General features: G+C 43.2%; 2 protein-coding genes across 6 annotated transcripts in view; one reads left to right on the top strand and one right to left on the bottom strand.

Moving 5' to 3' along the window:
- Tdrd12 (tudor domain containing 12) overlaps positions 1–24,323 on the top strand; it is a 60,179-nt gene that overhangs the window by 18,454 nt on the left and 17,402 nt on the right. For all 5 annotated transcript variants that reach the window (XR_007589048.1, XM_050124524.1, XM_050124525.1 and 2 more), the window contains exons 5-10: positions 8,990–9,045; positions 10,239–10,324; positions 13,085–13,274; positions 17,320–17,414; positions 17,942–18,018; positions 20,721–20,801. Coding sequence is in view for 4 of the 5 variants with exons in the window: in XM_050124524.1 (XP_049980481.1) it covers positions 8,990–9,045; positions 10,239–10,324; positions 13,085–13,274; positions 17,320–17,414; positions 17,942–18,018; positions 20,721–20,801 (585 nt within the window). In the remaining variant the exon portion in view is untranslated. The remainder of the gene's footprint in view (positions 1–8,989; positions 9,046–10,238; positions 10,325–13,084; positions 13,275–17,319; positions 17,415–17,941; positions 18,019–20,720; positions 20,802–24,323) is intronic.
- Positions 5,288–5,629, bottom strand: LOC126489911 (zinc finger protein 120-like). Its single transcript, XM_050124511.1, has one exon. The coding sequence runs from the start codon at positions 5,531–5,533 to the stop codon at positions 5,288–5,290; it is 246 nt and encodes an 81-aa protein (XP_049980468.1). The 5' UTR covers positions 5,534–5,629.

Raw genomic sequence — 24,323 nt, 5'->3', positions numbered from 1 at the left:
CTCTCTCTCTCTCTCTCTCCCTCTCCCTCTCTCTCTCTCTCTCCCCCCTCCTGGGTAAACCTCTCCCAGCCCTTAAGTAGGCATGGGCTGCCAATCCCAGATTGCCAGGTGGGCACTGCCCATAGGTCCACGCATATATGCAAGCAGCTGATGATCATTGCGTGATAATAGCATATTAGGAGCTGATTATCAGATGTGGCCCCATGCAGCTCTCTACAGTTCCCCCTTTTGTTTGTAAAGCAACAGGCAAGTATAAATGAATGCAGACAGATTGTAAAAATATATACAGCTTTAATGGGGAAATAGACTTACAGAATTACCATTCCTGCGGAGACCCCTGCGGAGACCAGGAAAGCAGAAGAAGCGGCTGGGAGCACTAGCCAGATTTATAGGTAAACATTAGCCCGAGGCGAACACGCCCCCTAAGGGGCTGGACTTATCCCTACAGGCAAGAGTAGAGGTCTGATCTCTGTTAAAAATGGAACATGTACTAGTGTCTGTCCAGGTGTCATCCACTCAGAGAACACTAGACCTGTCTGGTGTCCTTTTACAGAGGTGGGAGTTAGACACCAACCCACATGCAATCAGACTTGCTCTTCTTGAGGTTGACTTCTCTGACCTCAAGTGCAGTGCACAAGCCTTGCATCCTGTGCTCAAATATAGATAACTAAGCTTGAGGGGACTGTCCTGCTTCAATGGCCGTGAAGGCCTGAATGATCATAACTGCATTGCGATGCTGTGAAACCCTTATGTGACAGATGCACCACAGGTATACCAGGGAGGCAAGCACCACTAAGCCCACCAGGGCTCTTATCCCGCCCACTCCTTCAGATGATCCGTGGAGTGATCCAGGAGGATAGTCCTTCTGCCAGGCTGGTATCCATGTGTGTGGAATTTGCAGTCACTACTTGCAGCTTTTCCAGTTGTTGTTCGAATTCACCAGACCAATTACCTAAAAGATAGCTAGACAATTCTTTAGACAGATTAGTTGCATGAGTAAATTTTTCATGTTGAATGCTGGTCACACACAGCCCCGGATAGATAGAAATGTCTGACAGACTAGGGTATAGACTTGCCTCTCTTTTCAGCAGTTTCCTAAATAACATACCCCAGCTGCCATACCCCCGTGGCATATTCATTCTTGTCAGTTAAGTGCATGGAAGACACTTTCTCCCTCATACACCTCTTTGGCTTCCCTAGCAGCCCAGCTGATCCTGCTTCTGCTAAGTGACCGTATGCTGCATTCTCATGGGTTGTCTGATCTTACACAGGATTCAAAGATGAATGCCCATGGCAACAGGTATTGAGATTGCTAGCAATAGGGTTCCCAGTCGCCACTGGACCCAATCTCCCATTTGGGCTATGGTATTCTACTGACCCTTTGGCTAAAACAGAGCACACAGATATCAACAATCTGGTGTGCTAATTGTAACATTTCAAGGGCTATTCAAGTAACCATTGAGTTGTTTCACCACATGAGGCATTAGCAATATTAACAGATGTCATACAAATGAAATAATGAACAAGACATTTGTTGTACCAGCCATAGGTCCACCTGCTCCTACAATAGGGCAGTCTCTCGATTTAAATTTGCTCTGCTGCAGACTCTTCAGCAGCTTACAGAGCCTGGAACTGCCATTGTCTTTTCCTTGCCCCGTGGCTACGCTGCGTTCTTGGGCAGCTCAGTAGTCTGTGCTCCAGTTTGTCTCAGCTCTAGCACTTGTTGCATTTGCTGATACTCCTGGCACTGCTGTGGCATCTGCCAGGCTAGGCACCGACTGGGCTGAGGCAATGTGCCTTCCACCACAGCCACCTAGCAAAGCTCTGCTCCAGCTGCCTTCTAGCCCCACTGCATTCGTTCTGGGTCCAAACTGGTGCATGGAGTGGAGCGGAACTCAGGAAAGCAGGCTCGCTGCTCTGAAGGGGCCCCACTTAAATTATCTTATAGAGAATTTGGGCGTTGTCAATCTGGCTACTTCCTGCTGAGCGGGAATGTTGCATTCTTACTGCCATTTCAGTCACGCTTGGACTCTGGTAGCAGTGACTGGGGAGAGGCGGAGACTCCACTTCCCCACAGAGCTGGAAGGTGGAGGCGTGGCAGGGCTGAGCCGCTGGCCCCCGACCTGGACAGAGGTTCAGGCTAATGGATCTTAACTAGGTTGTGCTGAGAGCCCTGAGGCATCCATGCTGGGAGTGGCCTAGCATTCTGGCCTTGTTGGTCCTCAAGGCAGGTCCTGGGTGTTTGCAGGCTTTGCAGCCCTTCAGAGCCGCTTGGCCTTGGAGCCACAGCTGCTCACACTCCACTGCAAACTCAGGAGGTCTCGGTAATTCAAACCACATGAATCTAACTCCCTTCCTTATCGTACCTTGTTCAGTGGCAAAATCCAGATCTCTACCAAGCTTGTCCCAGGATGACACATTAAGATTGCCAGAGACGGCAAACCAAGGAGCAATTGTGTCACATTCAGTCAAAAACCTCTCCAATGTGCTCCGTAACAGCTCGTTAAGAGCTAGAAAAATCAGATGTGATGTTGAAGCGCCCATTCTAAACTCCCATTCTTTCCTTTAGTTTTACTTTGACCTGTCCACTTTGGTCATAGCTATACTGTCCCTTTCACTTTGATCCGTCCGCTTTAGTCGTGGCCCTATCCTCCCCCCTCCCTTCATTCTACCGGCGAGAGCGAAAAACCCACTTTTTCGATGATCCCCAGTCTTTATCTTGAGGATTTACCGGTGCACCTCCTGACTGCAGCAAGTTCTGGGCTCTACAGAGAGGTTTGGAGGTTCCCCATACGCTTGTCCCCGTACGAGGCCACCACTGTTGTGTTCAGCCCTTGGCCAGCAAGGATGATGCAACACACCGGAGCTCTTCCTACTTCACTTTTATTCAGGACCTTTTTACAATTCTCCCTCCCTCCCTCTTTTCTCTTTCCCTCCCTCCCTCCCTCCCTCCCTCCCTTTCTCTCTCTCCCTCTCCCTCTCTCCCCCTGGGCAAACCTTTCCCAGCCCTTAAGTAGGCATGGGCTACCAACCCTGGATTGCCAGGTGGGCACTGCCCATAGGTCCACGCATATGCAAGCAGCTGATGATCATTGCGTGATAATAGCATAAGTCAGGTCTTAGCCATAATTAGGAGCTGATTATCAGATGTGGTCCCACGCAGCTCTCTACAGAAGGAGGCCTCTTACATCTCAGAAGGGGAGGCATGGCTGTAAAGCTCCACGGAAGATATCAGGAGAATTAAGGATGGGACTTTAAGCCACTACAGAATTCTAAGAAGTTTTCCTATAGCTAAAGTTTATGATTAACTGTAGAAAAATGCAGCAGCACTGCCATACTCTGTGAGCATTTCCCTTTCTTCCCTGGTGGCTGGTAATCCAGTAGGGTAGCCATAGCAACCTGTTTTGACTCCAGCAGGGTGCCTGCCAGTACCCACATGAGAATTTTTCTCTCTGAGGCTGGTTTCTGCGACTCAGGCCCTTTTCCTGTGTCTCGAGGGGTAAAGGTATAAACAGTTAATTTCCTGGGCTATGGTCTTATGTTAACTGAAACCAAGGTGAAGGGTAAATACAGAGTATTTTTTTTTTTTTTGCCAGCAAATCATAACAGGATTTATTACTCAAATTGTCCCCTTTTCCTTCATTCTTTTTTTTTTGGTTTTTGTTTTTCGAGACAAGGTTTCTCTGTGGTTTTGGAGCCTGTCCTGGAACTAGCTCTTGTAGACCAGGCTGGTCTCGAACTCACAGAGATCCACCTGCCTCTGCCTCCCAAATGCTAGGATTAAAGGCGTGTGCCACCACTGCCCGGTCCTTTTCCTTCATTTTTAAGCAATGCATTTACAATTTGAAAAGATAATATTTTACTGATGTAATATTCAACTCATCTTGTTTGAACATCAGTGAGATGGCTCAGTGTAAAATGTCTGTGGTGTGTACACTGGAACCTCTCCATGGTCACCATATGAAGATGGCCAAAAGAAGATTCCAAAAAGTTGTCTTCTAGTCTCCACATATCTGCCATGGCCTACAAACCCAGAGTCACCTTACAGACATATACAAAAGAATTTTTTTTAAGTAAAACTCATTGCTGCTCTATTATCTGGAATCAACATATAACATGTTTAGAAGGCAGTACTTCAAGATGAAGTGACAAATGAAAAAGCCATGGAGACAGGAACAAGAAAATAGAACAGTAAATAATATATACATATCTATAGCACATCAAGCTATGTTATGAGATATAGAGTTGATTGCTGGTTATTCTATTTATTACATATCAACCAAAGAAAATCATGCTTTGAATATACATATGAGGTATTTACTGTTTCTCAGATTCTCTAGTGTTAAGTCTTTTCACATTAACGTCATTAAAACATGTTATATCACAACAACAAATGACACAAATTCACATCCATAAACTTTTACAGCTGGATTAGATATTTAATGTAATTGAAGAGCAGTGTGAAATCTCACAGGGTTCCATCATTATTTAAATTTGTAGGGCCTTCCTTCATATGAGTTTGCAGGTGCAAACAAAGTAAAGGACACTATAATCTATGGACAAATTGCTTGGCAGCATTTCTTCTCCATAATCAATACTCGTGTAACTTAATGTATGTTCACTGAAGATGTTGCCAAATTCTTTATAGTTAGAATCTTTTCAGTGTTTTGCACTTCCTCAAAGACTACTGTAATATGAAAAGGCTGTAACCAATTGTGCACTAAAAGCTTATTCTTATAGAAAAACTACCATAAAATAAAAAAATTACCACCTGATTATAAGGTGTCTGTACAGTATATTTTCTCATGAATTTGAAGACTTCTGATACATGCAAAGGATTTTCAACATTAGTTACATTCATAGGGTTTCTTTCCTCTATGTGTTCCTTTGTATTTTTGAAGACTACTGTGAAAGGCGTTACTACACTGATTTCATTCACAGGGTTTCTCTCTGCTATGTGTTCTTTTATGCCTTAGATAAAGGCTTTATCACATTGATTGCATTGATAATTTTTCTCTCCTATGTGTGTTCTTTTATTTATTTGGAGAAGATGCTGATATTAAAAGGCTTTACCACACTGATTGCATTCATAGGGTTTCTTTCCAGTGTGTGTTCTTTACCTTTGATGACAGGATTGTGTAAAATCTTCACCATACCAACTATATTCATAAGTTTCCTCTCCAATGTGTGTGCTTTCATATATTTGCAGTTGACTGTGATATCCAATGGGTTCATCATCTTGGATATTTTTACAGGGCTTCTCTTCCATGTGAATTCTCTCATGCCTCTAAAGAGGACTTCCACATCTTCTAGAACTTTGAGAATACTCTTCAATATCATGACCTTCCCAATTGTAGCCAATGGCAGTGAGGTTCTTGATGGTCTGCAGCATCGCATTGTTGTAGAGCTTCTTCTGCGAAGGGTCCAGCAAAGCCCACTCTTCTGGAGTGAAGTTCACATGCACATCATCATAGGTCACTGCATTCATGGCCTGGCAGTCTTCCTTGTTTGACAGCTGCGCATAACTCACCATGCCCAAGCTGCACACCTCAACCACGTTCTCCCAATATGGAGCCCAAGATGCAGCAAACAGGGCAAAATACAGAGAATTAATAGCTTGTTAGGTTAGAGCAAAGGCTGGTAGATATACACCTTCCTGAGGCTGCTACTAGAGAATTCAGGGCCACCCAGACCTGTTTATCAGTAGGAGCAAACATGCTGTCTCTGCTCAGTGCCTCCTGCTTGGAGCTCCTTTCTTGTCAGTAAGTCCTGTCAATAAAGATAGTTGTGGGGGACATGTTTTATGCAGATTTGTTATGAGAACAAAGGTTTGAGTGGATGCTTCCACACCAAGGCTTCATGGTGTGGGGAAGGTTTCCAGGAAAAGTCAGGTTTATACACTGCTGGAATACTATAGACGGGAGAAACGTCATGACCTCACAAGACTTCTACAGAATTGACAGTGACATCCAAAAGACAGGTGTTCCCCCCAGCTCTGCAAAACAGGTTCTCCACAAGATCATATTTCTGTGGATTTGTCTAATAGATCTGTTAGCTGTACACTTATTGTATAATACTCTTGGGCTCAGCACAGATATCAAAGAATTATTAGGAAACACAAATAACAGGTAGAGCGCCGCTGAGATCTTCCCTTCTGTTTTGGGATGACTCTACAACCACCACAGGAGTGAGCAAGAGCTGCCTCCCCTTTTTTTAAAGGCAAGAAGCTCTGCCTCTGTTGGCCAGATAGCCCAAGGTCATGGGTGGGGTGAGTCCCCACTATGCGTTGCCTCTTACAACCGCCTTCATTGTGTTCCCTAAGTTTGAGTTATTCAATTCTAGGAAGCACTTTATTTCTTTCTTGACCCATTTTTAATCCAGTGGTTGTTTTCTATGAGTTTGTGAGCTTTCTGTTTCTGTTATTGATGTCCAGATTTAATTTGTGTAGGATGTGAGGTATTATTTCAGTTTTCTTGTATCTGTTAGGACTGACTTTGTGTCCAACTATGTGGTCAGTTTTGGAGAAATCATGGGGTACTTAGAAGAAGGTATATTCTCTTGTGTTTGGGTGAAATGTTCTGTAAATATCTGTTAAGTCCATTTGGTTTATAAACTTATTAGTTTAGTTTCTGTCTGGATGACTTGTCTGTTGGTGAGTGAGGGACTGAAGTCACCCACTGTCACTATGTGAGGATCATTATGACTTTAGCTGTGGTTCTGTTTCTTTTACAAATTTGGGTGCCCTTGTGTTTGGTGCATAGCTGTTAAGAATTGTGATGTGCTTTTGGAATATCTTATTTTCTCCATTTATTGTGAATGAAAGTTTGCTGGATATAGAAGTCTTGCTTGGCATCTGTGATCTCTTAGAGTCTGTAGCACATCTGTCCAGGCCATTCTTGCTTTTAGAGTTTCCATTGAGAAATCGAGTATAATTCCAAGAGTTCTACATTTATATGTTGCTTGGTCTTTTTCCCCTGCCGCTTTTAATATTCTTTCTTTGTTGTGTACATTTAGTGTTTTGATTATTATGTATCAAGGGGACTTCATTTTCTGGTCCAGTCCATATGCTTCTTGTACACATCTCCTTTAGGTTAGGAAAATTTTATTTTGTGTTGAAAGTATTTTCTGAGCCTATGGCATTGGTTTCTTCTCCTTCCTCTATTCCATTTATTTATTTATTTTGCAAGTCAGGGTTTGCCTGTGTAGTCATGGCTGTCTTGGAATTCACTCTGTAGACTGGCTTTGAACTCACAAGAGATCATCCTACTGTCTCTGCCTTCCAAGTGCTGGGCTTAAAGGTGTGCACCACCACTGCCTGGCCTATTCCTATTATTATTTTTTTTTCAAGACAGGGTTTTCTGTGTAACAATTCTGACTGTCCTGGAACTCAGTCTGTAGACCAGGTTGGCCTCAAACTCAGAGATCCACCTGCCTCTGCCTCTTGAGTGCTCCATCACCACCCAGCTAATCTAGTGTTTGTGGTGTGTGTGTGCGCGCACACAGTTTTGTTTTCTGTTTTGTGGAGATAATTTCCAAAAAAGATGGAGAGTGGTCAAGGAAAGATAGCTGACCTTGACTTGACCTTCCACACGTGTCGTAGGTTAGGATCCAGGAAGGGGGGGCATATCTTGGCAGGTTGGGGCTAAGGTGTGCTACTAAGAGACCACAGCACAGAACAGATTTCATCAGTTTTCCTAGGCTGACTGGTCACTCCTCAAGACTGGGGCTTGTCTATAAGAGAGGAGAGAAGAGCAGGGAATAGAAAATAGAGAAAACCAGCGAGAAGTAGGAGTGGGAAAGGTGGTAGTGGCATAGTTAAGGGGTGGTGTGTGTGTGTGTGTGTGTGTGTGAGAGAGAGAGAGAGAGAGAGAGAGAGAGAGAGAGAGAGAGAGAGAGAGAGAGAGAGAGTGCGAGCACGGTGGAGGGAGTTTAGGGTGGGGGAGAAGGTGGGAAGGGCTAGGATGGTGAACTTTGGGTTTTTTGTTTGGATTTTGGTTTTTTGGTTTCTCTGTGTAACAGCCCTAGCTATCCTGGAACTAGCTGTTGTAACCCAGACTGGTCTCGAACTCACAGAGATCCACCTACATCTGCCTCCCCAGTGCTGGGATTAAAGGGGTGTGCTGCTATCACCCGGCTGGATGGTGAACTTTGACATGTGTGACAGGTACTTGTTAGTGAGGGAGCCTTGAGGCCAGCATGAGCTCTGATATGCTAATAGGCACCACAAGTTACCAGAAGTCCTTTCCACCAGCTGTAAGGGAAATGACTCCTTTTGGTAGGGGTAACCAGCATCACAAGTTCCTAAGGAATGCTAGCTTTTATCTAACCACCAGAAATCCTCCTCCAGTCCGGGTTGGGCCCATTTTTGTATATTTGGACTGCCTTTTGGAGTTTGGGAAACTGGAGTTTCCTCTGGACCTAACAGGAATGAGCTTTTTTGTTCTTTCTAAGCCCCCCTTTGTTCATCTTTTGCAGTGCCTATATCTTTTTCTCCAGCATTCTTTGTGAAATATACTAAAGATGAAGACTGAGCAAGCTGGTGGAGATGAAAACCAACTGGGGCCAGGGAACTAGAGCCTTGGAGTGAGGGCCACCCAGAGAGTGTAGCTGACTTTTCCAGGGCTGACTCTGGGGTTGGTTGGTCAGTGTGTTGTGCCATTCTCTATGGCAGCCAGTGATGGGTGGTGCACACTTGGTTCTCTCGCCAAAGAACTTGGACTGTGTTTGGGGAAATGGGTTTGTTGCAGGTAACTTGGGACAGTGGTGTGATAGGAGGTGCCATACATTGGAATAGGGGGAGTGTCATCTCAGCAGAGCTGTGAAGATGGCATTGTCATACATATCTGGAGTCTATACCCTGAAGCAGAACTGGCATAAGCTCCTTGTATACTTGATAGTGTGGGAAACACCATCATTCAGCTAATAAACGGCAGTGGTATATTAGCATAGGCTTTTTACTTAATGAAATCACACCTGTTTGCTGTTCCAGACCTGCCACAAAATGGGACAGTGCAGCCATCCAGTACTTTCAGAACATTCTAAGAGGTAAGGCCAGGGGTCTTTACACACTGCTTTGAGTTGATAGATGTGGTAGCTTACACTTCTGTTGCCAGATGTCTGAGATCCACATGCATGGATGTGGCCCCTTCATGGTGCTCCTGAAGTTACTTGGAGCACCTTCCGTACCAGATATCACATTGGTTATGCCCCTGCAATTTTACAGGTGGATTTGGATGTCAGTAATTGTCAGTTGAAATTAAAACAAAAACGAAAACAAATTGGCTGGTTGTGTAGAGGACCCCTCCCAAAGTAACAGTCTCTGCCTCTCAAGAGTGCTTTTAAATGCTGAGGGCATACAAAGTGAATGTGTGTATATTTTCTTGATCCAGCAGTTATGAAAAGCCCGGCTTCTTTCACTGAGCAAGGGATAAGTGTACTTTTGTTTAACGATTATTGTTGCTAACTTAAGGCATGTTTGTCGACGTCTGCTGACCTTTGCAGATCTGTCAGCAAAACCTGGAATTTGAAGACCTTAAAGAATGGGGTGGACTACAGTCTAATGCTATAAACACCTTTACTTCAGTTTCAGTATACATTTTATACACGAATGTAGCAAAGAAACCAGTAACCCAAGGAAGATTTCTGCTCAGAAAAACATAATCAGAAAAGCATGTAGATAATCTCCAGTGAACACATACTGAATTTTAACAGAGCAGCCCTTTTCCCAGAACTTCCTCAGCACAGACCAATTTAAACACAGTTGCCTGGCACATACCATAGATTGTACCTGGGAAAGCACAAAAGCAAGCTGAAAAAAAAAAAAAAAGCAAGCTGAAAGCCATATCCAGATTTAGGATACACTGACCAGATGGGGTTCTATAGCTATGTTCTGACATCCAACAAAATGTCTTATAAATTGAATGTGAATGTTTGTCTCAGAACAGTACAGGGAACAGATGCACCTGAGGTAAAAGGCTCTGCCCCTTTCCCTGGCACCTCTCCCAGTTCCCCAAGGCATCGTCCACCATGGGTCATTCTTTTGACTGTGCTCTGACACTGTTAATGTTGTAATATCTGTCCTAACTCATGTCAGCATCCTGTGCTGTGCCTACCTTTTAGGACTGTTCAGAAATCTACGTGCCTGTGAAAAGCATGTTAGTGGTTACCTAATGAGGCTGTGCTTGCCTTAAAAAATACTTAATGTCAGCTCATTTGTATGTCCATTTATTGCCATTTAGAAACTACCCAAGTGGAAGCAAAACTTTGTGCTGTGGAAGAAGATACCTTTGAGGTTTACCTTTATGCAACAATAAAAAATGAAAAAGTAAGTAAAAAATTTGGGGAGGACAGGGTTGCTTTCTGGTTTTAGTTTTTTGAGATAGTCATATATAACCCAAGCTAGCCTTGAACTCTTGAACTTTCATTGTTGCTGAGGATGATCTTAATTCTTTGTTATTTTAACCATTGGAATTGGACAAAACAAACAGAAGGGAAAGAGCCCAAGAAAAGGCACATGAAACAGACTCACTTGTTCCCACGCTCAGGAATCCCAAAAACCTTAAACTAGAAGTAATAATATATATGCAAAGGACCTGGTACAGACCTATGCAGGCCCTGTGCATGCTGCCTTAGCTCATGAGTTTTGCTTATATTGATTTAGAGGGCCTTGTTTTCTTGGTGCCTTCCATCCCCTCTGGCTCCTTATACTCTTTCTGCCTTCTTTCGTCAGGGTGCCCTAAGGGGAGAGGTTTGTTAGTTGGCCCATTTAGGGCAGAGTGTTCCAAGGTCTATCCTCACTCTTCTGCAGAGTAGCTAGCCTGAGTCAGTGTATTCGTTTCCTCTCCAGCAGGAGGAAGCTTCTCAGATGGTGGTTGAGCAAGGCACTATGAGTAAAGCAGAATATCATTAGAGTCATGTTGTTGCAGTTTTTTAAAAGAACACTAGCATTTGGTTTTACAGGCTATCTAGTGTCAGGTTTTTGGTCACCCAAGCACTGGATGACTTTATACTCTTAATTTTTGCCTCTACCCCCAAGTGCTGGGTATTACAGGCATGGAGCCATCATAGCTGGCAAGATTTGTATTTTGAAAATGTTTATCCTTATTTAAAACTTTAAATAGCACAGTGGGAGTTGTTTTAACCTTTGAAGGTCTATCTTAGAAAAGAAACTGGTAGGACTATTCCTTCAGTCATTCATCCTATGTCTTTGTATATGCACTAGTGAGAGACAAACACCTGGGGGCCATGCAGGGGCTAATAATCATCTACCTTTCAGCTGCATTCCTAGCCTCTTCTGATTATTAAAAACATTGACCTAAAGCCTGGTAGTGGTGGCATATGCTTTTAATCCCAGCACTCTAGAAGCAGAGGCAGGGAGATCTGAGTTCAAGGCTTGCCTGGTCTACAGAGTAAATTCCAAGACAGGGCAATACAGAGTAACCCTGTGTTGGAAAAAGCAAACAAACAAAATTGACCTAATCATTTTTTTAGACAGCATTTTTAGTTCTTTATTTAGCGTGTGTGTGTTCATCGTGCTTGTTCATGAATATGTATATGGAGGCCAGAAGTCAGTGTTGTTTTACCCTATTGCTTTGCAGTCTGTTTGTTCAAAACAGGGTTTCACTATATCCTGGCTGTTCTGGAACTCACTATGTAGGTTAGACAGAGACCTGCTGCCTGCCTCTGCCTCCAGAGTGCTGGAATTAAAGGCGTGTGCTGCCACAGCCAGCTGAAATTGTTTCATCAGTGTCTTAATAGTTTTCATTATGAAGATCTTTCGTCTCCCTTGTTAGGGTTTCTCCTAGGTTTTTGTTTACTAATGTGACCAGTTGTTTTAATTTAAAAATCTATGCAAAGAGAAGTCATGCCGTACAACAGGGCTCACATAGGAGGTTTATTGGAAGAGGGGAGAGAAGGGGCAGAAAAGGGTGCTGGAGGGGGAGGGTAGAAAGAGAGAAACAGGAGGTGAGCAAGGCCCACTTTTAAAAGGGAGCATAGTGAATGTGCATAGGAGGTGCTCTTAGTGGCTACAGCTGAGGACTTATCCTGTCAGGACCCCAAGGGCAGGCCAGTACAGATGCCTAAATATTAACATCAGTCTCATAATACATTTTTAGAAGACATTCTCTAGCCCGACAGTGGTGGCACATACCTTTAATCCCACCTTTAATGGGAGGCAGAGGCAGGCGGTTCTCTGAGTTGGAGGCCAGGCTGGTCTGGAGAGTGAGTTCCAGGACAGCTGAGGCTACACAGAGAAACCTTGTCTCAACACAAACACTTCTATTAACTTGCTTTCTTCTTGCTTTTAAAGAGCAGGCCCTTCTTTTGTACCATGTGTTGTAGTCTGATAGTTGACTTTAAGTGATGAAGTGAGGTGATAGCAAGGGGTCCATCCATAGCAGAGAGAGGGTGTTTATTAGATGCACATAGTCACAGCTGCTCAGAGAGATGTGAGCCTGCAAACGCGTCTCGGGTTCCAAAGGGAGCAGTGATCTGTCCTTTCACTCAGGTGCAGTAATTCACGACACATCTGTGTCCCTGCATCTCTCAGTCCCCTGTCCCTCATAAAGACTCTTCCTCTGTGCGACTGTGTGAGAGCTTATTAATGCAATATTTTTGTTCGTTTGTCTATTTGGTTTTTGTTTTGTTTGTTTTTGAGAAGGGTTTCTCTTTGTAGCCAGGTGTCCTGGAACTATCTCTGTAGAACAGGCCTGCTTCAGCCTCTCAGGTATGGGCTCAAAGGTCTGCACCAGCACTACCAGGCTAAGCATTAAGTTTTGATAGGATCTAGTTTTTCAGTTTCCCCTTGTGTGCTTAGTGTCCTCCCACCAAATCTCTACCTGGCCAGACAGCGTTAGCTCGCTCTTCCTCCACAGTACATCTTGATCTCATGCAACTTCTTCCGATTTTCTCGTGAAAATCATTAGGTCATAGCTAACATAGCAGAAACCAAGAGCTGTTTCTGTCAGATTATGCTCCATAAAACATTTTTCAGGAATTTGGAGCTGAGTCTGAAATACTAACTTTATGTACATTGACTACACCCATTCGAATGGTAATTCATGGAATATTTACATTTTTATAGGTTTGTGTAAATGATGATCTTGTCGCAAAGAACTTTGCTTATTATGTGTCACCCACGGGGAATAAAAACCTCAATACATTGGAGAAGCCCAGACCCAGTCTCAATTCGGTGCCCTGCTCCAGTAAGCTTAGCCCATCACTTACTCTGTGGCCAATGCTTTTGCAACGGAAAGACCATCGTGGAATGGAAAGTGAGTATTTCATGTTACTTTTCCTTAGCATACCAATTTCTGTCTAAGCCCTTTCCTACTTGGAGACAGACTTAGACTCAGTTTAATAATCAGATTTTACTACTTAGCCTCTGACAGGCATTGTGGTCCTGGAGCTGCTACTGTTTGTATTTAGGAGACCAGGAAATTCTGACGGTTCTGTTAATGTTGGGCTACATTTTCAGAAGTCTAGAAAGTATGTGGTTTAAAGATCTCAGCAAAGTGAGGTTCTGAATAGTTTTCAGACATTTCAGAGAGTTTTTATTACAAATGATGCTTAGTGTGGTTCGTGGATGCAGTTTTAAATGCTCCTCTCTGCATTAGATTTTAATTCCTCAGACTACCATCCCTTGCTAGGTCTCCTATAATTTTACTGCATGAGCAAGAGCAGAAGTAAATAATAAGGACTCATTTTTATTTCATGTTTTAGTTTTGAAATATAGTATGTTCTTTCAGACTCACAGGGCTTAGATTTTCTGTCACAGTCTCTCCGGCATACATGGTGTAAGAATGTTGTCAGTGACCTAGGGCCACCTGCTGCAGCACCAGGTGAGTCCTACCAGTTTGGTTTCTTTCTTAGGCAGCACAGAATCATCCTCTGAGTGCCCTGGAGAGTGAGCCCAGGCCTCACTGTGCTCTGCCACCGAGTTTTATAACCTCAGCCCATCTTTGTCTAGTTCACGTAGGTTCTTTGTTTTGGGCCGTAAGTGTTCTTCATCTACTTTGGTAATAGTCTTTTACCAGATGTATCTTTTGCAGTTATTTTCTTCTAGTGTGTGGCTTGTTTTCATATTATTTAATGACATCTATAATATAGTTTTTGATTTGTCAATGTTTTGAAAGGATTTTACATCTGTGTTCGTAAGACATAATGGGCCTTCATTCTCTTGAAATGCTTTCTGGTTGAGGCATCAGCACAGTGAAGGTCTTGTAGGATGTGCTGGGAAGTGCTTGTTTTGCTTCTGTCTTCTAAAAGAGCTTGTGGGTTAGTGACATTTCTTCCTGATATGCTTGATAGAATTCTTCAGTGAACCCACCTCAATTTAGTACTCTTTTTTGGAACATTCCTAATAATTCAATTTCTTCAAGACATACTATCCTTATTCCCTATTTCTGTTTTATTTGGGAGTTTTGGAAAAGTATGTCTTTTAAGGAATCTTCATCTAGATTAGTGATTCTCAATCTGTGGGTCCCTACCACTTTGGGAGTCGAGACCCTTTCACAGGGGTCACATATCATATATCCTGCATATCAGATGTTTAAATTACAATTCATAACAGTTGCAAAATTACAGTTATGAAGTAGTAGTGAAATAATTTTATGGTTGGGGTCAGCACAACATGAGGAACTGTATTAAAGGATCACAGCATTAGGAAGGTTGAGAACCACTGATTAAGATGATCAAATTGTAAGCGTAGAGTTTTCATTTCACTATCTTTACATTTCTTGATATGCTCATAAACACATGAACTATCCTTTGTTAGCTTCTAGATGTCCATGAATCAATAGGCATGGCCCTGCTTTCTCTTCCTTCTTTCCCTGATTCTTTCTTAATCTCCCTTCCTTCACTCCCTTGGTTAAGAGTCTTAGTAATTTTGTTCCTCTTTTCAGAAACTGTGTTGTGCGTTGAATTCTGTGTCCTCAGAACTCATATGCTGCAGGCCTGCCCTCAGTGTGGCTGTGTCTGTAGGCAGGGTCTTCATGAGAAGTTCTGTGATGCTATAAGGGTAGGATTGGACTCTGATAGACTTAAAAGAGCCCTTAGAAGAGGAAAAAACAAAACAAAACAAAAAAAAAAAAAAAAACAAAACAGAGCTGACTTCTCTAGCACTTGCCCACCAGGAAGACATCACCCTAGGATTCAAATTGGCCAACACTTTGATCTTGGACTTGCAGCCTCCAGAAATAAAAGAAAATAAATTTCTGTTTAAGCAACTCACTCAAACTGATACAAATAGTTCTTGGATATTTCTGTTTAAACAGTTTTTTTTTCTTCTGTTTTCTTTTCCACTTTGGAATTTTCTATGCCAGTCTGTGGGATGGGAATATAGATTCTGTCTCTTAGTGAGAGCCAGTTACATTGCATAAGAATTAAATTTATAAAAAGAAATAAAAGACAAGCGTTTAGGTAACGTCAATAGCTAGAGGAGAAGCTTTAATTAACCTGAGAGATGGTATCTCAGATCCTGCACACTGACAATGCAGAGTATAAGCAAGTGTATTACAGCTCCCAATAAGGCTTTCCTAGTTATCGGGAAGCCAGGCTATACCTAGAGCCACAATAGGACAGCTCATCCTGGGAGGGAAAGGTGTCCTGACTTGTGGGGAAGCCAGGCTACCTGAAACTGGGGTATGATGGGGGATGAACCCCTCACAGGATGTAGCAGTCCTGCTCCTATAGAGAGCTGCTACAGCTGAGCTCTGCTCTTTTCCCCTAAGGAAACGTCCTAGCCTTCTAGGGCCAACTTCTGGGGCCAAAGTTGTTATTACTTTGGCTACACTTGGCTAAAGGGGAAGCCCTTGCAGAAATGTAGCAATATCCTCCAACTTGGGGAAAAGTTATTACTTTTTTCTGCTCAGCCTTGCACTTATACGGGACCATCTATCTCAGTAAAGTTCTTCTGTTCTGCTCAATCTTGCTCGGGCCCCCTAAGAGAACATCTCAGCAAGGTTTTTCTGCTCAGCCACCTAGGGACATCCCAGCAAGGTTCTTCTATTCTACACTGGCAAATGAAGATCTTCACCCAAGACTCTTTTGAGAAAGAGATTTATTCTGGAAGGAGAGTGGCTGCCTCTTGCCAGGGTGGGAAAGGACAGCCCACAACTGAACAGGCAGAGGGGCTTATATAGGTCTTACTAGGCTTGGAGTTTTCCCAGGGAGTTTTCCTGCTCAGGGATTGGTTAGTTTAGTTGGTCAGGGTCAGAGATCACTCTGACTTCAGGGCCAAACTGTGTTTCTTTCACTGGTCCTTTTTAACCTTTTGGCTCTAATTTTAGGACCAGAGCATATTTCTTTCATTGGCTCTGATTCTAGGGACAAAGTGTGTTTGACACTGGTTTCAGAGTCAGTGTGTTTCTTTGGTTCTGGGTTCAGAGATAAAGTGTTTCTTTCACTGACTCAGGTTTCAGATTCTGGGCATATTTCATTCACTAGCTCTGGGTTCAAAGTCAGGGTGCTCAGGGATTGGTTGGTTTCCTGCTCAGGGATTGTCAGTTTTCCTTGACTGGCTCTTCTACCTTATACAGAGTATAGGTTTCAAGCTGGGGCTTCTGTAGCTAAGGATAGGAAAGGGGAAGGGGTTTTATTAGGGGCAGAATGGGCAGTTAGCTGTTTTCCTTAGACAGCTGTGTTTGAAACTGCAGGGTCTGTTGTCTCTCTACAGACAGCTGGCTGATTGCTTCTGCAATCTCCAGGAGTTTGGGATCAAGGGGTCAAGGGCAGCTGCTTTTTTTTTTTTTTTTTAAATTCCCAAATAGCTGGCTTGGAAATTTGAGCTCAGTTTGCCTTCCTTCCTTCCTTTCTTTTTTTTTTTCTGGGTAGGGTGGCATTGTCCTATACATTGTAGGAAGAGCATGTGTATTGGATACATAATTGTGGCCTCCTTTGGAAAGTACAGTCTACCAAATTGGGAAAATTACTTTATTCTTAGTAAGCTGGTCTGTGGATTTCTACAACCTTTAAGAAAAGATTGACGCAGCAAAAATGTTTGGATTGTTTTTATTTAGCTGTAAGTGCGTGTGAATGGGTATACTATGCCATGGAGTGCCGTGGAGGACAGAGACCATCCTCCCTGCATGTAGGACCTGGGGACCAAACGCAGGTCGCAGGCTTGGCAGCAAGTGCCTTTACCTGTTGAGCTGTCCTGTCAGTCCCAAAGCAGATTTTTAATTTTAATCCCTACAAGTTTAATATAAGCAAACCTGTTTGATAGTAATTCATGTGTTGTGATTTTATAAGTGTTTGGTTTCTGTTATTTTTGTCTGATTTTATATAGTTTATAAGGTAGCTTTTATCTTCATTTTGCAGATAAAGCTATAAAATACAAGGATTCCTTGAGAGACTCACCTAAAGTTCTGTTTGAGAAGAAGCAGCAATGCCCCACTTTAAAACACATGAACGAGGTTGTATGTTTGATGTTCACTGAATATAAAGTTCATATGACATGAATATTCTATTATGAACAAAAAGTGTGTTTCCTACGTAGAAATTCATAAAGAATGTAGTTGTGAGAGTGTTTGATGGAACAAGGTAGCTGCTCCCCCTTGTTGAGCTTCTGTTTCTGCTGAGTTGTAACTGCTCTCGAAAAGGTGGTGTTCTGCTCCTTGAACACAGATGTGTGGCTGTCTAGATTTGGGGAACATTCACATAATTTCACTTCTAATGTGCCTTTCAATTCTTTTGACAAATAAAAGTGATTGTAAGATACTTTAAACACTCGTGTGAATGCCAATTACCTGCTGTCTGACATTTTGATCTAATGATTATAGTGATGGCATAACCATCCAACTTTGATTCTCCGTGTATGTATGTTCACTCGCGTGCATAGAAACTCTGGAATGGTTGTGATGAAAATAATTTCCGTTATATTTTGATTCCAAAAATATAAATCATCTGCGCCTCCCGCCTCCCCTTCCTTCCATTCTTACAGTGTATTGAATCTTCAGCATACTGGCCAACAAAAAGAAGCATAACCATATATGCTGATCCAGATATTCCAGCAGCAAGGTATGTTTTGAAAATTCAGTTTAGCAAACTAGAGCCTTAGGATAGTACATAGTCAACATGTTAGCCTTGGGGGGCTCAGTTTTAGGACTACTGAGAATATCAAACAGTGTGTGCTCAAATCCAGATTTTTAAAAAGTGGCATGATGGTTATATGTAACTATCACACATTTTCATGTATATTTTAAGTCATCTCTAGATGGCTTCTAATACCTCCCCAATGCAATGTAAATACTATATAAGTCGTTGTTATTCTGTATTGTTTGGGGAATAATGTCAAGGAAAAAAATCTATGTTTAATGCAGGCAGTTGTTTTTGCCAAATATTTCCAGTTGTTGGTTGGCTGGTTGATTGCACAACTGTAAGTCCACAAATACAGAAGGTCACATGTACAGTAAGTATGTAAAAGGTTGATGATAGACATACCACACCCCCCAAAAAAGAAGGTGGTCTGGGCAATTTTGGCTCAAAATATACTTACTACTTTAAAGGAAAAAATATCTTTTTACAGTTGATTAGCTAGCAACAGAGTGGACTGAAAACTGGCAGTAGGTCTAGAATCCCTTTGTTGCCTGGTTGCACACTGTTGTATCTATAAGGCACCTCCAGTGAACAGCACAGAGTGGCTGTGTGGAGGATGAGCAAGTGTGGGTCACAGCAGCATAGCATTGCAGGTTACAAATCTGGAGAAAGCCAAGTGTGGCTACTTGTCTTCTCCCAAGTGTCCAGCTGTAACCTGTCCTCCTTAAGATGCACACGGTAATATCAGTGACATTACAGGAAAGGGTCTCACTTTCTGTGGCTGGCTGCAGTGCCAAGTCTTTGTAGGATGTTGGTGAGTGGCTCTGGGACTGGCGTGCTTGTGCTCAGCCAGGGACTCCTGAGCTCAGTTGATGGGTTTTCTTTTGTGACTTAGGACACTGCTGATAGCTGCAGTGTTGGAGTTACCAAGATTGAATGTGGCCTGGGGTAGGACCAGAAGAGAACAGAGACAAAAAGAAAACAAGTAGAAGTGCCCATGCTTGGGCACGGGGACCCTGCCTCCTGTCTGCCTTGGCAGGGCAGTCTTGACCACTACATTTGCTGTGCAGTTCAGCATCCAGGGTGACCTCAGCTTGATCGAGGAAGGGAACAATAAGGCAGTCTCCAGAATTCTGTTTGTTTCCATGTCGTTACTTACTCCATGATTGCTTTGGTCCCCGACCAGTTTCTAATTGTAGAACTAAACCAGTTTCAGCAGCAGAGAGGCTGTGTGACCAGCACCAGGCAAGGTTCCATAGTTAGTGCTAAGCCTCTGTCCTCACAGAAATGCATCTAGGGAGATTAAGTGCTTCCTTACTGCTGCTGCTTAGAATTCCCCCAGAAAAGAGCTATCTGTGTGGTTTGAACAAATTTGAATAAAAGTTCCCACCCCAGTCCTAGCTTTGCTTTGAAGTAACCAGTGGAAACTGTTCTTCTGTCTCTAAGTGGGTTCTTGTCAGGTAATCCTCCAAGAATGGAGTAGGCAAACTATGAAGAATACAAATAGGGAGGCACTTTGTCAATTCAAGATTAACTTCCTTAAACGGGATAAAACAACTTAAAATTTAAATGAAACGTTGAAACTCTCAGTAGCAGGCAGGTGCTAGCTGAGAGCCACTGCAGTTTAGACAAGTATTTCAACTCTGGGGTTCTCGGAGAGCCTTGGAATACCTACCAGCTGAGAGCTGTCCCTTGGCAGAGCAGGTCTGTGGGTCGGGAGTAGCAGGAGGACCAGTCTTGTGTCTCCAGCAGGTCTTAGTCAGGGACCTCTGAAGCTGCAGGTCTGCAAGTTGGAGTGGCTGGAATCTGGAACAGTGGGTCTTGGAAGGTGGAAGAAGCTTCATGGAGGAATTCCCTGCCACAGCATAGTACCATACCATGAGTGCTGGAGGCACTCCAAGACAGGAATGAATCCCTATGCCTGGAAACTTGCTGAGTGGGCATAGTGTGGAAGCCTTAGTTTGTCCTTGGCAAGTCTGAAAGACAGACTGATGGGTGAACCAGCTGGGAGTTGGACTCTGAAGTCTGCAGGTTTCTTACTCTTAAGGGAAAAGGAGTCCCAGGGGTTGGACCCTAGGGTCTTGTCCTCTCCCTCTTTAAGCTCCTACAGCTGCTCTGGTTTCAAAACCCCAGCACACTAAATTTATATAACTACCTTCTGGGTCTTGATTGGATGTGGGAGATGAGAAATCGGACCATCAGGAAAGAGATGCTAAACCTGGTAGAGGGAGGGAGAAGAAGTCTGAGCCCACAACAATATTTGCAAAAGTCCACAGTCAGGTACTCTGCCTTTGCAGGGATCGGGAAACTAGTAAAGAAATTGCTATTCATTCCTGGTTCCCACAGCAGTCTTTGCAGGCTGCCTGCTCCTTTCGGGTTGCTTTGTTCCACCAAGAATTGCACTCTGCCTAGTTTGGGTGGGGTTTTTTTTGTTTTGTTTTGTTTTGTTTTGTTTTGTTTTGTTTTGTGCTAAAGGCCAGCTGTCAGGAAGCTTCATGGAGTGGGTGTGTGGGACACAAAGACAAGGACAGGACCCTGACCCCAACAGTTTCTGTGTCTTGCAAGTGAGACCTGTAGTTTCCTCAGCAGCAGAGTCTTATCTCGGCTCTAGTGGACATCCAATAGCAGTGACAGTTGCCTCTATTAACTTGTGAATTAATCTTTTCATGTGTTTTGGTTTCCAGTGGGTTTAGCCAGAAACCAAATGAGAAGCTGCTGCGGTTGACGGAGAAGAAAGACTGTGATGAGAAGAATGGCTGTGTGAAGTAAGGCCCAGCTCACTCGCTCGCTTGGCTGGAATTGGTTTGGTTTAGTTTTCCTCTGACTTGAATTGGTTTTTGAAATAATGGTATAGAAGCAGGAAGAATATACCTCCATTTTTACTTCAAACTTCCATTCTCATAAAACAGTAAATATGCAGGAAGTCCCCTAGCTGTGTCAGGGTAGGGGTGTGTTAAATCTTGGTTCTGTTGTAAGGGGTCATTCTCACCCTGGTTCCTTCAGCCAGGTGGACAGTTTTTAAACTGTTAGGTACAGTTTTATACTTTTATGGCCATTGATTTTGGTGGGGTGATGTTTGATTCCTTCCTGGTTTTCTGATGTTGATTGGGACCACCTCCTGTTCTCTAACAACAGTAACCTCATTTGATGCTTGTTAAATACACAAAACTGAGACCATGCTTCTGACTTTTTCCCTAGACTCCTAGCTGAAACAGTTTACCTGTGAGAACCTGGCTGCTCTGTAATTAGACAACAGCTCAGCATGGTGCCCATGCTGTCTCTGTTGTTAGCAGTGATAGCCTCTGACACCTTCCAGAGTCACCCATGCATGTATGGCCTCTGACTAGCACAAGCACCTCAGTGTTCAGGAATCAAGTGTGTTTGAAGGCTGGTGTGGGGTTCACAGTGGGGCTTGTGGTTAATATTCCCTCCCAGAGAATCTCTCCTGCCTCATGCCTCATGTTTTTACTGCTCTAAGTGACTGTTTTCCTTGGGACAAGTAACTTTTTAGAAATTGTAATTTAGTTTGAGCTGATAATTGAGTGAGCTCTGACAAACTCTATTCTCCTTCATGCCTCTATCGTAAAGCCTTGTCTTCCCTACTATCTTGCTCAGTGCTCTTTGCTTAGTCCTGATTGGTAGGAAGTACAGTGGTGACTTGGGTGACTTGTCAGCTGTGCATTCCAGAGAGTCTGCAGGCAAAAGAGCTGAAGAAAGTTGGTGTCCTAGTCAGGCCTTCTGTTGCTCTGATGAAACACCATGGCCAAAAGCAAGTTGGGGAGGAAAGGATCTGTTTGGCTTCTTACTCTTCCACATTATAGTCCATCACTGCAGGAAGTCAGGCCAGGCTTACAAAGATTATTGCAGCCGGGTGGTGGTGGCACATGGCTTTAATCCCAGCACTTGGGAAGCAGAAGCAGGCAGATCTCTGAGTTTTGAGGCCAGCCTGGTTTACCAGAGCTAGTTCCAGGATAGGCTCGAAAGCTGTGGAGACACCCTGTCTTGAAAAGCCAAAACCAAGATTATTACAAAACTATTGGCCTAAAACCCAACTGGAGCAAGGGTTATTCAAGAAAAACTGTAGCTCTTGAGTCCCTAAACCTATGAGGATGACAGAACAGGGCAGGTAGAATGACTCAGTGGATAAAGGTGCTTGCCACCAAGCAATCATGAATTCAGTCCCTGGCTCCTGTATCATGGAAGGGGAGAACCGATTGCTTCAAGTAGTTCTTTGATTTCTGCACTTTCGTAGATAAACATTTACAAAAATAATACATGTGGGGTTTTTTGTTGCTGTTAAAAACATGAGCTTAAAGAGGACAGAAACCTCCTGTGGAGCAGAAAGGCAAAAGCTCACTTTTGATCTTGATTTTCAGTATGAACATAGATCTTGAAAGCTGGGCCTCCTTTCTCTCTGTTCAGAAGACTGGACTTATATAGATTATAGATGTTTTTAGCACAAAGAGAAGCACTTTTAAGTCTATACTTAGACAACCAAAGGAAATTTAAAATCTTGAGCTTGAGACTGATAATAGTCATCGGCACTTACCAGAGGTAGATGAGCAGCTTATCAGAACTCCGTTGATTAATGTTAGAACACCAAACTTAAGTCTTAATACAATGCTGGCATATAGAGGGAAAGAAATTGGAAGCATTTTTCATTCTTTTTATATACCTTAAATCACTTTATCATAACTTAAGCTTTCATGTCCTCTGACCTTATATGACTTGCATTTACACACCTTAAAACAACTTCTTAGACCTTAAAACATTTTCTTAGATTCTGTAGTGGTTTGAATAGGTCCAGCCCTGTGAACTCAAAAATGCTTGGCCTATAGGGAGTAGTACTATTAGGAGGTGTGGCCTTGTTGGAGGAAGTGTGTCACTGTGGGGGTGGGCTTTAAAGTCTCATATGGCCAAGCAATGCCCAGTGTAGGACAATGCTCACTTCTGTTGCCTGCAGATCAAGATGTAGAGCTCTCAGTTTCTTCTCTAGCATCACGTCTGCCTGCATGCTGCCATGCTTCTCAGCAGAATTACATCTGAAACTGTAACCAGCCCCGATGAAATGCTTTTCTGTATAAGAATTACAGTGGTCACGCTGTCTCTTCACAGCATTTATAAACCCTAACTAAGACAGATCCTTACAGCTTAAACTTGAAACTTCGCATCATGAGCCACAGGTGGTTGATTACTGAGTGCAGTCATTGTAAAACAGATTCCTTCAAATAAAGGAATTGTAAAAAGTTACTTTGAAGTCTGTTTTGTGAGTTTATCTCTTTTTGGAGTCTGGTAGCAAGGTAAACTCTCTAGACATAGTAGTAGCTCTAGGAAAGTAAAGACTATGGCCTGATTTTTACACCAGACCAAAGCAGGGCTTCAAACAAAGGAAAAAGAAATAGGGAATGGCAATTCTTTTTTTTTTTTTTTTTTTTTTTTTGTTTCAATTGCTTGCAGCATTTGTAAGGGTCCTAGATAATAATGGAATCTAGAGTACTGTTAGTCGGCCACATTTGGATTACTTATCTAAAGGGGTATTGAGGCCAGAGTCAACTGCAAGACAAGTAAGTTTCGAGACCCTTAAGTCAGACACTAGGTATAAAGTAAGGAGCATCTCCAGAAGACAGGTAGAAGGAGAGGTCCAAGGCCTGAAGTCCATGGCATCCCAAGACTTAGGGAGGAACAAATGAAGGAGAAACTGAACAGTGGCTTGTCAACACATGCTTCAGGGGCTAGGGCTAGCCCAAGGAAATACAGGTGCCTGGTGCCAGGACTTTTGAATGAAACCAGAAGGCAAAAACCAAGCCTTGCCCAAGGGAAATGGTCAGAGGTGGGTACCTCCAAGAGTACCAGAGACTCAGGGAGAATTTAAGATAACTGCAAAGGATCATTCACCAATTGCCACTGATGGATGGATGGAAGGCCACGTGATTTGTGGCCCAGAAGGTGGATCTGTTGCAGGTTGACTGGAAAAAAAGGGATAGGTTTTCTCAGTGTGGTTTAGACCCCCCCCCAGTGGGAGCACTAAGGCACCTGAATCTCAGCAGCAGTGTTAGGATTTAGCAGCAGGTAGCTTGGCGGGTCTGGGACAAAGTATGCTGCAAAGACCACATTATACAGCAGATTTCATGGAAGAAGAAACTTATGACCAAAATGACATTTCTGTTTCAAAGAAGAAAAGTACAAGGATGGTATCTAGTTCTAAGCAAATCTCTGGCAATGCTTGTCCTCAAGAAGTGCCAGCAGCTGGTGAAAATCCTGAAAGCAAGAATGGCTGGGCCTACATC

Source organism: Alexandromys fortis, unplaced genomic scaffold (assembly GCF_014885135.2).
Source record: "Alexandromys fortis isolate MF-2015 unplaced genomic scaffold, M_Fortis_MF-2015_v1.1 scaffold_198, whole genome shotgun sequence".
In the NCBI taxonomy this organism is placed as follows: Eukaryota; Metazoa; Chordata; class Mammalia; order Rodentia; family Cricetidae; genus Alexandromys; species Alexandromys fortis.
The sequence above is the reverse complement of the archived record's forward strand: the minus strand, read 5'-3'. Positions and strand labels throughout refer to the sequence as shown.

What these genes read in the sequence shown, in the direction of transcription:
- LOC126489911 (XM_050124511.1), bottom strand. Translation starts at nt 5,533, where the DNA reads ATGGTGAGTTATGCGCAGCTGTCAAACAAGGAAGACTGCCAGGCCATG.